General features: G+C 43.9%; 2 protein-coding genes across 3 annotated transcripts in view; both read left to right on the plus strand.

The window, feature by feature from the left end:
* Window positions 1-3428, plus strand: part of ndufb5 (NADH:ubiquinone oxidoreductase subunit B5) — a 9965-nt gene extending 6537 nt beyond the window's left edge. Inside the window, exons 4-6 of the mRNA XM_085347584.1 lie at window positions 52-113; window positions 2357-2463; window positions 3220-3428. Of these exons, the coding sequence (XP_085203710.1) occupies window positions 52-113; window positions 2357-2463; window positions 3220-3340 (290 nt within the window). The 3' untranslated portion in view covers window positions 3341-3428. The remainder of the gene's footprint in view (window positions 1-51; window positions 114-2356; window positions 2464-3219) is intronic.
* A 961-nt stretch (window positions 3429-4389) lies between these two features.
* The window catches only part of usp13 (ubiquitin specific peptidase 13), a 37271-nt gene continuing 29362 nt past the window's right edge, over window positions 4390-12298 (plus strand). The window contains exons 1-6 of one of the 2 annotated variants that reach the window (XM_085347651.1): window positions 4390-4783; window positions 6451-6576; window positions 8796-8859; window positions 9998-10119; window positions 10732-10874; window positions 11802-11986. In XM_085347651.1, coding sequence (XP_085203777.1) covers window positions 4673-4783; window positions 6451-6576; window positions 8796-8859; window positions 9998-10119; window positions 10732-10874; window positions 11802-11986 — 751 coding nt within the window. In that variant the 5' untranslated portion in view covers window positions 4390-4672. The remainder of the gene's footprint in view (window positions 4784-6450; window positions 6577-8795; window positions 8860-9997; window positions 10120-10731; window positions 10875-11801; window positions 11987-12298) is intronic. The other variant, XM_085347650.1, reaches the window with a different exon arrangement.

Genomic DNA, 12298 nt, shown 5'->3' on the forward strand with positions numbered 1-12298 from the left:
ATACGTATGGAATGAATATCTCTGTTGCTCGATTAAATGTCTGTCGTGTAGGTGAGGCAGAGCTGGCTGAAATTCCTGAAGGCTACGAGCCCGAGCACTGGGAGTACTACAAGGTGCGTCCCTTTGTCTCTTTGGTTGTTTGTGGTGCTTCTTTCTGTCATTGCTTCAAACTCGTATTAAGGGAAGGATATGCTCACGGATTTTATTTTGAAGTGTAATCATAATATGTGCATATTCATTGTTAACCCCCCCCAACATCATGTTTTCCTCCAGTGAGTGTTTTATGGGACTGTTGTGTTACATTTTCAAACCCAGGTGCTACGACGGGTCCCTCAGGTAAAAGTCTCTCCGAGGGCCCCGTTCAGTGTAGAGTTAAAAGAAGCCTCGACTGAAACAGCGTGCTTTGCACGTCATTATGTTGCTCGATTAAATGTCTGTTATGTCGGTGAGGCAGAGCTGGCTCATCATTATGTGCAATGCAGCATCTTTATTTTTTGACAGGTATCCTATAACAGGCCAAAATTATTTGAAAACATTATTTGAAAACATTTGATCGTTTTGAATTTGATTAGAGCTACGTGGTTTAACAAAAAACTGATGGGATGGAGGCCAAAAAAAAAAAGCTTGAAAAGTAAGCAGTACTAAAAAGAAATAACTGGGGGGAAATTCACATCTAATGAAGTTAACTGATAATAGGTCAGTAACATGATTGTGTGTAAAAAGATGATGTTAGAGAGGCAGAGTTTCAGACGTGTCGATGAGCAGAGGCTCACTAAACTGCACAAAACTGAATGTTTCTCACCACAAAGAAGACTGAATATCTCATCATTCACAGTAAATAATATCAGCACAGCTGGAGATTCTGGAGAAACCTCCTTTTGGGGCAAAGGGACAAGGAGAAAATCAATATTGGCTGCCCTTCAGTTCCAGGCCCTCAGGCTGCTCTGCATTCAAACCAGACATGGAGCCCTGGCATAGCTGACCTGGTTGTGCAAACGACCTGTATGCCAAAGGGCTGCAGTAGCCTGGGTGTGCGTCTGCCCTGGGCTGCTTCCTTACTTTGTGTCCCTCCTGTTTGCTCCTGTCAGAGATAAACCGTCATAATTCTGTCACTGTGTCATCAACAAATGCATGTCAAAGCATCATAATGTAAAGACAAGGCGTATGTGAACATGATCCAGGACAAAGCTCGTTTAAAATGGACTGGAGCCAAGTGGGGAAACAGTCCTGTGGTCAGACAAATCAAAGTTTTTTGGAAAACATGAACACAGCATCCTTCAGACTAAAGAGGAGAGGGACCGTCCGGCTTGTTATCAGTGCTCAGTTCAAAATCCTGCATCTCTGAGGGTGTGGGGGTGCGGTAGTGCAGCCTGCACAGTTCCATAGACACATAGGTGCACACAGTGGCAACATGGCCCAGTGTCCCATCACTGGGACTCAAGCAGGCCATAGCGGACTTGTAGATGGTGAGAGTATAATCTCTGGACTTGGAGCAAGCAGTCTGTACGTAGCACGTACCAGTCTGTGTCCACACACTGACGACTGCCTTGCACTTTCTAGATTCTGGCTCTTTGTCCTTTTCCCCAAAATGAAGTTAGAGTTGAAGTATTATTGCAGTGACACACTGGAGGAGATCCATCATGTGCTGCAGATGCACAAGTGCAATGGAACAGACCGGGACTTCCAGGAAAGGAGTTAAAAATAGCAGCCATGCTAGTCTCCTGTCTAAGGAGGCTTCTGATAAGGAGAAAGCAACTAATTTTAAACTGGGTATGATTTTTAAGCAAAGTCTTCAAAGGACTCAGTGGCACTCTATTTCTTAAAAATGCTTTTATTCCTATAAAAAAAAAACCCTCCAGTGTGTTTTGGCGCACAAGCTTTGATCAAGCAGTGAATCAAAGTTCATTAAAGCACTCAATCTTCCCTAGCCACAAGTGGCACGCTTCCACCTTGGGTGAGAGTGGAATATTCCACAAGCGAGGCTGGACAGATGTCAACACCAAACCCAAAACATTCACCAAAGCCGATCCAGACGACACGAACGCACAGCAGCACCAGCCACAGTCAACATGAAAGCATCTCCAAAGGAAAATAATCTTTGTAAAAAAAGTGTATGGTTTCTGAGTTTTCATGGGCAGAGCCTGGTAAATGCTCCTTATGACCTTAAGCTGTTGGTGAGGCGGATCTTGAGCTTAAGAATTAAAACAGGATAAAAAATGTCCCCTCAAGAAAGTTTACTTGACCAAAGCTCCTCTGTAACCACAATAACACTGAACTGCAACAAATGTATGTCACATGCCTGCACTAAAGGGACAGTCCTATGTTTGCACAAAATCCTTGTGCGCTGTTGTTTCAGCACCCCATCACCAGGTGGATCACACGGAACATCTATGATTCCCCAGTGAAGGACTACGAAAAGATGATGGCTGCGATCCAGATTGAAAAGGAAAAAGCAGACATGAGGTGGGTGTTACTGCCAGTGTGCTTCGTGCGCTTCACCATCAACACAAACACATGAATTTAAATGCTTTTAGAAGACGTGTCTGCTTGGCTCATATACACCACACGATACACTGATGTGCTACAGCTGGTGTTTAGCTGTTTATGTAGTGTAACCAACAGTGTCTTGATATTGAGTTTTACAGAGGGAAGCATCCAAGAGAGAGTTTTTAACTGTCACAGAGGTTTACAAATGTGCTTTACAGCACAAATGGGAAACAGCAGTTTGCTACCACCGTCATGGAAAACTCACTACAAACGCTAAAGCGGCAGCCGTTCTTAAGTGTGTCCAGTCATGGAAAGCACCAGAACATGATGCAGTTCTGGTGCAGGGAGGGATCCTGAAAGGGCGTGCAGAGCAGCTGCATTCCTTGATAATAGCATTCTTCCACTGATGTGGAAAACCTCAGTTTTTTGTTTTTCTTCTCTCTCCAAAAGAAAACAGGTGCAGGCGAGCCTATGAGGGAACCATCTTTGGCTTTTTCAGAACACGCTCTCTGAAAAATATGCAGATTGGTTATTGAAATTGGTAAATTTAATAAGATTGGTAAATCTTGAGGAATCAATTTAAGTGTGTGTGCTGCAGCTGTGACAAATGTAGTTCTTTGTTATTTTACGAGCATCGTACATTATTAGTCTTCCATACTTAACCGGTTGCTCATTTCTAAAGCATGGTGTTACATTCTCCGCCTCTTTTTATTCATGATTTTGTTGTCACAGACTGACGCAGCTGGAGGTGCGTCGCCATATGAGGCAGCAAGGAGACGGCCCCTGGTTTCAAGTGCCGACCCTTAACAAGGAGCTAATTGACAACAGCCCCAAGTCATCGCCTGACCATTAATCCAGATGTTTCTGTCATCTGTACATCAATCTCACTGTTTGTACATTTTTTCCCTTATTGCGTGAATAAAGTATCTATCGAACTCTGATATTCATGTTTTAGCGTCTTAATTCAGTTCATGCAGCAAACACCTTTACCGTGATGATATTCCAGAGTTACAGATGATCGGGGACTGGCAGCTTGTGTCAGAGCAGGAAACCCACTGAGACCCCCTGTCTTCAGTTTGTGTGAATACTTCTGAGCTGAAATCATCCAATAAAGTTCAAGTTGAAGAGTAAATCAAATGTGCATAATATCTATAATTACATTTTTTTTTTTCCATGAAGGAGTTTGAATTTTCTCCGTCGCGTGCAGTTAGTGGGGTTAATTAGTGACTCTAAAAGTCTCCTATGGTTGTCCGTCTCTGTATCAGCCCGGCATCGAGCTGACAACCTGTCCAGGATATACTTGGCCTGTTGACAAAGATCAAGATATATCCAAATGCTTAGCCAGGGCTGAGAAAGCTTCAGCCAAGTGCAATTAAAAACAAATTGCACCTTACATTTATTTGTACTGTAAATTCTTCCAGATCTCTGAGGAAGGTTGGTCTCCTGTTGGTTTATAGTTTATTTTCTTGCGATGAACACGAGCGTCCACCGGGTGGCAGAGCTCTGCAGACAAGACTAGCCTGGTCATGCGGACAAAGGGCTTCTTTAGACACACGCAGCACAAGTGGACTTAAAATCACATATTAAAAATAAAAATCTGCCATCTGCAGTATATTTTTTGTTTATTTACTTATTATATTCGCAAAATCCTGCAGAGCAATGACATTTCCTGCTCTCTCTCTTTTTTAAACAAACCGACTGCAGATTGATAAAGGATCAGCAGCAGCTACTAAAAATCAAAGTGTCCTCCATAATCACGCACTTCCTGAATCCTGGAAGCTGGAAACATGCTGTAGTAAATGTGGGCGGCTTTATGAATCATCCTCAGAGGCGGGAGGGGCCTTCTCGTAAAACATCCCCGTGAGCAGGAGCAGCACAGCGGCGTCACCACAGCCAACAGCAGCAATGTAATTTCTGCGCAGGTCCGAGATTTTTCTTTTTTTGTGTGATGGGAGACAGGAAAAAGAATAGAAACACAAAAGAACAACATTAGCTTTGCGCCGCACCGTGCAGCAGCCTGCCTGCCTCCACCCCTCGGTCATTTTATTTTTATGTTTTTCAGCGTCACATCCCCCTGGTCGGAGGAATGTAGAGACGGAGTGCTTTAAAAATAGCATCCTCTCCTGTGACAGGCGCTGCCCCGGAGGCTCCGCAGCACTGTGGTGCGAGAAGCAGGAATGCGAAGATGGCTGCAGACCTCGGAGAGCTGCTGGTCCCATACATGCCCACCATCAGGGTCCCCAGAACAGGAGACCGGGTGTTCAAGAGCGAGTGCGCCTTTTCTTTCGACTCTCCCGTAAGTGTGCCTGTCGCCCCCTTCCACACACACACACACACACACGGTGCGACACGAGCGGCTTGTTTGGGGAGAGAAAGTGCGTCGCAGGCGAGCTGACAGCTTGTTTTGCACGAGCTCAGCGGCGCACGTGAATCTGCTGTAAATGAGCGTGTTTCCATGGTCACCGTCCCCGCGAGCTTGAGAGGGGAAAAGACAATTAAAGGGTGTTTACGTCTCAGGGGAAAGAGATGAAAGGGGTTTCCTTTGTGTCCACTTCACACCACCCCACTACTACTGGAGGTCCACACGCAGGCCAGTTAGACCAATAAACGGAGCCACACACCTACACCTGCCTGAAGCTGGGCTCCCCCTCCAGCAGCAGCACACTGAGTTCACTGCTCCACTCTTGGCCTTTTATAGTCTGTAATTTGTCTGAAAATGGCCTAAAGTGCGTCAGTGGTGCTTGGCTGGAACTGTGTCCACGGTGATGTTTCTGTTCTCAAACAGGATTTGTACACGTTTAAAGACCCTAATGGTGTTGTTTTGGTTTTTAGTAGCTTTTATGGGGTCACATGGTGTCTCTGCAACACTGTGACTATAATGAGTCAAAAAGTGAAAGATTTAATGCTTCTGCTATATGAAAATGCTTATTCTGCTTTATTTTTGTCATTTTACTTTTCTTCTGTGAATAGGACAGCAGGGACATCATGAACACAGCTGCTGCTTTACTTTATTTGAACCTTTAAGGGGTTTCATGCGCTGATGATTCAGTTCTTCCTGTACGTGAACTGAACCCTGCATTTTTGTATCTGTCACAGGTACCCTTCCTACCTGTGACAGATATAAATAACATTTCTTTGCCCCAATGAAATCTCGCTTTCTCGACTGAACCCGTTTTTAAAGGTGACTCAGCTGTCTGGAGTTTGTCATGTTGGCCTGAGGACTGGGTTATTTTTACCCTTGCACTGTTGAGGCTCATATGTCACTCTGGGCCACTTAAAGGTTTATCAGTCGCAGATTTAGGTTAACTTTGAAGGTGTATTTTCCAAGTGTGTTGTTTTCCCATGTGAAGTGAACTGTCAAGGAAAGGAAAAGGTTGATTATTGTAGATTTGAAAGCATGTTTAGGTGTCTGTCACTGTTCACGTGGACATTTTTTGATAATAACAAGATGACCAAAGAATCGTGTTCTTCTCTCAAAGACATGACACAAGTCAGTCTCAGCTTATGGGCTGTTACTAAAGGTAAAAATCATTCTCCCAAGAGCTCAGACATGTTGTTAATGAAATAGTCTGCCTGTAATGGGATGCTTTTCAGTTTCAGAAACAACAGCATAAAATTGTTGTATCATGTTGCTCGTATGAAGCCTAATATGAGACAATAATCAATTACTTTCCTTGGCTTAAATGACCTGTCAGAGGAGGCATTTGCATTAAAACTAATGCTTGTCAGCAGCACAAATGCTGAAAGGTGGAAAGTTTTTGGTGCAAATAATAATTCTTTGAGCGAGAAAGAGTTTGGAAAGTGTCAGAATCACATCTCTGTGTTTGATGTTACCGTGATGAGTTTGGCAAACTGGGCAAAATAGAAGATCCTGAAATTGTTCCCACGGTAAGAAATATTTCAAATGTGCTCATAGTGTGCCAGTTGTGCTTTCTCATTGTTATTGTTTGTTTTGCTCCGCAGGAGTCTGAGGGAGGCCTGTATGTGTGTATGAACACATTCCTGGGCTTCGGTCGAGAACATGTGGAGCGACATTATCGCAAAACAGGACAGAGCGTTTACATGCACCTCAAACGGCACGTCAAAGAGGTGCGTCTTCCACCTGCTCCATGTGCTTTGTCGGGCGTTGATTGTAAATACAGACTAAAGTAGAATTCAGAGCACAGAAATCATCTTTGTTTCTAAAGTGCTTTTCAAATCCTGTTTATAGAGCACGTTTGAATCCGTAGCACATAAAGGTAATTCATTTAATAGAATTTAACAGAGTCGAACAGAAAAGCTAAAAAAACAACTCCTGAGTAAAACCAGTGATGTGTGGAATATTGATTCATATATTTAAATGATGATTGTTAACACATAAGACCAAATTAAATCCAGATTTCTTGCGCACAAAAATAATCACAACGTGTCAAGTTGTAAAAGCGTTTTATCGCAGATGTAAACTGAGAGAAATGTTTATGAAAAAAGTGTCTGGAGAGTGAGTAGGCCAGGTGCTTGAGTTTTGGGAGAGGAACGTCATCCCGGCCCTGTCTGATGCAGCATCCCAGTTGCTCCACGGTCCTACATCTGCTCGGTCATATTGTTCATTTCAATAAGTGTTTCCAGTTGGTGAAGCTGGACTGCAGGCAGGTAGGCCAGTTCAGGACACAGACTCTCCTCCCACAGAGGCTGATGCAGCATAATAGATGCAAGTTAGCATCGTCTTGGTAAATGTATTTGTATAGCGCTTTTCTAGTCCCTAAGGACCCCAAAGCACCTTACACTACATCCAGTCATCCACCCATTCACACACACATTCACACACTGGTGATGGCAGCTACATTGTAGCCACAGCCACCCTGGGGCGCACTGACAGAGGCGAGGCTGCCGGACACTGGCGCCACCAGTAGGCAACGGGTGAAGTGTCTCGCCCAAGGACACAACGACCGAGACTGTCCAAGCCGGGGCTCGAACCGGCAACTGTCCGATTACAAGGCGAACTCCCAACTCTTGAGCCACGATCGCCCGCTGGGCCCCTATGGGTTCATTTGCAAATCATTACACCCCCCCCTGTTTGTGTGTAACACTTGATGTTTTCAGGCCTGTTTCTCACCTCTAACTTTCCTCACTGAACGTTTTTCTAGTTTTTGTGTGTTTGGAAAATTCCAAGAGTTAACTTGGTAATTTGCTACTAATTATGTGGAAAGTTGAGGATTTCTTTAACTTGTAATAAAGAGATTAAAATTTATTTTTCTTAGTTTGCTGAACACGCCGTTAAAACCCACAATTCATCAAGCTGTGATGTTTTTAAGATTGGACCAGTGAGGTGTGCTTCAGTAAAACATGAGTAAAAACAATTTTCCAATTGGAAAGCAACAATAAGACGAGCATTACAAAAGTGAAACGACTGAACCCATTTATATCACAACAGAATTTATTACTGTAGAGTTTTATTACAATTAATGATGTTTTGTCCAAAGACTGTAACGTTACGCTTTTGTTGAGACTGAGCCACAGAGCTGCTGAGTCATTTAAGGGAACAGTCTTTGCAAAAGTATCACATCTGAACCAAAACATGCTTCACTTTTGTCTTTCTATGAAAACTGGATGGTGACCGACAAAGATCAGAGCTGCTGCCTCTAATTGGCTTCTGCTCTGCTTTGTAGAGAACTGCTATTTCAATGCCTGGATCTGTCCACAAACAGCTGCTCACATTCTGCAGGCTCCTGTGTCTGCTGGGTTTTTTCCCATGGGTCCACTCGGTCTCAAGCGTGTCAGCATTCTCCGTCTTTCTGCCCTGTTTACCCACCGAGAGAGGCTCATTCAGGCCAACCTGATCAAACTGAAAGGAAACCAGTTGGTGGCGCTGTGGAGTTGTGCTGCCAACTGATGATTCTGCAGATTCACAGTCCTAAGCCATTCAATAACTGTGTCAAAGCTAAAATATGTTAATGTTACTATTCTTTGTTTTTGTGTTCATGCTGCCTTTTTGATCGCACTTGACGACATTCAATGAAGAGACAATTGCAGCAGAGGCAGAAAAAGACCATGACACACACTACAGGCAAAGACAGGCCCACACATGATGTAAACAGTATCTGTCGTACTGAAGCACTTTATTAATCATCCTGTATGTTGACCCTGCCATGGTCGGGGTTTTCCGCTTGCCTTGTAAACTGACCCGGCACCTGGAACGTCCAGCATCTATTCCTAACAAAATGACAACTATCTGGATTGGCTTTAGCACGGCATAAAAATGTGTTTTTTCAAGTAATTCTGGATGTCTGTGCAGGGTGCTGAAAGGTGTTTAAATGTGATGTTTCCTACAGAAAGCCACCGGAGCTGCTGGAGGCGGCGCCATCCCCAGAAGAAGAAATGGAAAAGTGTTTCTAGGTAAGACCGAGGCAGTGGTGCAAGTAGAGTTTACAGCCTTATGAATATAAGTAAAAGCATTCAGGGTTTTACTTCACTGGTACAAGAAACTCACTAAATGCTCCTTTCCTCACCACGAGACCTATCGTCAGAACTTAAATGTACCAGAGTAACGACGATCATGTTTACGGATTTTGTAGCATGAGAACAGGAAAATGAGTAATCAACTGTTTATACTCCAGCAGAGGCAGGATTAAAGCACTAAATCATACCTGAACAGTAAATCTTGTTGATTGGTGTTTGCAAAAGTGCAGCTCCAGAAGTAATTTACTGTTTTGGTGGTTTAATGTTAATGTGGTCAGAAACGCATCTCCTGCTCTGTCGTGACCCTCCAGCCGCCCCCTCTTGCCAGCCTTTACCCAAAGCGTCAGATATTCCTCATGATGTGTCCCCTCCTCTTCTTCCTCCGCTTCATCTTGTTCTCTAAATATAGCTCATTTATTTGTAAATGTGGTTGGTAACTGTTCTAAATCAAATCCTGGCCCGCTCCCCTTCATCTCCGCCTCTTTGGGGGTGCGGAGAGGGAGAGTCGCCGGCCTCTCAGCTGCCACCGCCTGTCAACCTCCCGTCCAGGCTGCTGACACGCTTCTGCTGCAGCTATGACGCTGCGCCCAGAGGACCAGGTGACTCTGCCTCCTTCCTGACGGAGGAATTCCTTCCACTCCATGAAGGGTAGATTAGATCAGCCCTCCAGCCATTACCTGCCTCTTCCTGAGGACTCCTTCTTTGGAGCAGTTCTTCCTGTTATCCTTTTAAGATCTTGAAGTGACAGCGGTTATGTACGTATCCGCCATAATCCCCACGTTGGTCCAGTGATCTAATTAAGGCGCTAGCTGCTGACGTCGCATGCAATCAGTAGGCATAACAGCATTGTCAGGGTTAACCTATGATCCTGTTTCCCACTGAGTCATTATGCACGTTTAGGCTGCAGTGGAAAACAAATGCTCTGTATGGAGGGTGATCAAAGCCCGCTCCTTAGAAATCCGCTACTGACTAAAGGAACAAATCATCATCTCAAATTCAAGCAGAAAAGAACATCAAGTAAAGATATTTCAGAACAAACTCAGTGGCAGCTGACTGTTTGCTTCCTCCCTGAAAGATTTAGAGCTGAACCGTGATTTTAACGGGGAGGACTATGAATACGAGGATGAGGCCAAGCTCGTCATTTTTCCAGACCACTTCGAGATCCCCTTACCAAATATTGAGGAGTTGCCCGCTCTGGTCAGTGAGTCGGTGTTACCGTTACAGTGCACGCTGATGGTTCCCTGAGTGGCCACCCCGTCTGTCTTGTAGAGCCACCATTTGGTCTCAATCCATATGTTTTACATTCAAGGTTCAAAAACATCTGTGAAAATTCAAAAACGAACTTCATTATAGAGGATTGGTGGGTGACCTGTGAGATGTACACCTTTGCAAACATTTCGGGGAACCATGTGGTGCACCTGTATGTGCCTTGTTTTCTGTGTTTACTGCTTGCATGGAGCACAGAAGAGACTTTTCACACATTTATTCGTTAGTTTGGCTTTTAGAGCTTGGCTTTGGCACGACCTCGACGTCTGTTTTATTATTTAATGCATGTGCGATTTCATGTTGCCGCGGTGGAAAATATTTAATTGTACAGTGTAATAAAAGAGCAGGTGTGTTTTGCTGCTGGATTTTTCTTAACTCTTTCGGTGTTGAATCAGTCATGTGACGTGGCACACACTTTCTTTTTTAAGCACAAATCTTGCATGACCTCTTTGGCTCTTTTCTGTGGTTCTGAGCTTTTATGTTCAGTTGTAAGAAAATAATTGCTGAAATAAAATACTGACCGCTGACTCTGCTGACGTCCAGGTGACCATCGCCTGTGATGCAGTACTCAATGCACCATCAGCTTACAAGAAACAGGAGCCTGAGTCCTGGGAGGAGGAGATCCAGGTGTCTCGGCATGCCAGAAGCCTCAGACAGCTGGATAACGGGGTCAGGATCCCACCCAGGTCGGAGTGAAGTCTGTGTTATTCCCTGTATGCTGTCAATACAAATAACGGCAGTAAGAAACAACAGCTCTATATAGCACCATGATCACTTTGACCTTCAGATCAATGTACTGACTTTGAAGAGGTCAGAGGTCAAATCTGACACGTACTTTGTGTATGTCAACAATAATCACGACACCACAGAATTCTGGTTTCAAAGTTACGGTTTTTGTCCGTTTTTGACCACGAAGCCATTAAGTTGACTTTGAAGGCATCTCTGGATAGAAGTCCAGTTTATTCAGGTTATTGTGTTTGCAAACAGAATGATGGCACGCACACACTACAAAAACCTCGTTAGTGAAGCCAAAACGAAATGTGAACCATATTTCACATTTGACACTTCATTGATCAAAGTAATCTTTGGTTTCCACCTATTAAAGGCTTTGCTGCGTACTTTATTATACGTGTCTGAATAGGCATGGATGTAAACGTCTATGTTTTTAATGATTCTATATAAGGAAAGTCTTGTATTTGTAGTCTTTGTTTCTGTTGCTTTGATAACTAAAGAACAGGAGAGAACCTGTAAATCCGACGACTTTCACCCCTGTTGTTGAGGAAAATGCAATGTTGCAGTAAAAGTCTAAGTGGCTCGGATGGAAAAGCTGCTTGAAGATGTTTCACCTCTCATCCGAGAAGCTTCTTCATTCTAGGGTCAAATGGTGGAGAGTCCCAGATTGACTGTTTTGACCTTAGAACTCAGATGAGAGGTGAAACGTCTTGAAGCAGCTTAAAGGAGTCCAGACGCTTCTCCATCCGAGCTCCTTAGACTGCTGTGACCTGGATGACTGAGAAGCTTCACAGACATTTTGCAGTCAAAAGTGAGGCTTGGCACGACTGAGTGATTAAAAATGGCACATCAACAACACGAGTCTGTTTTGTTGTCTGCAGTGGCTGGAAGTGTCAGAAGTGTGAGATGAGAGAGAACCTGTGGCTGAACCTGACAGACGGAGCGGTGCTCTGTGGGAAGTGGTTCTTTGATGGGAGCGGTGGTAACGGCCATGCGCTGGAGCACTACAGAGAGACCAACTACCCTCTGGCTGTCAAACTGGACACCATCACCCCCGATGGAGCAGGTCTGGGACTCTTGATATCATCACGAGAGCCGTTCCACGAATCCAGAATTTCATTTATTTCACGTTGTCAGTGATCCTTCCTTTACATTTGTTTTGATCTTTAATGCAAAGAAAACGACAGAAAACTTGTAGTTTAGATCAAATTTATGGTAGTGTTTAAAACACAATAATATGTAGTTAAACTCGCTTCGTTTTTAAAAATTTGACATAATGTGTAGCATCGTGTAGCTATAATAATAATTTCACCTACCGACTGTCCGATCAAAGTTTTGTTCCTGAAGCTCACACAGTGACTCTTGGAAATACAAAGCA

The sequence above is a fragment of the Diplotaxodon limnothrissa genome, linkage group LG23, assembly GCF_057381915.1.
Source record: "Diplotaxodon limnothrissa isolate DT_005_m linkage group LG23, D_limnothrissa_male_GT1.1, whole genome shotgun sequence".
Taxonomy (NCBI): Eukaryota; Metazoa; Chordata; class Actinopteri; order Cichliformes; family Cichlidae; genus Diplotaxodon; species Diplotaxodon limnothrissa.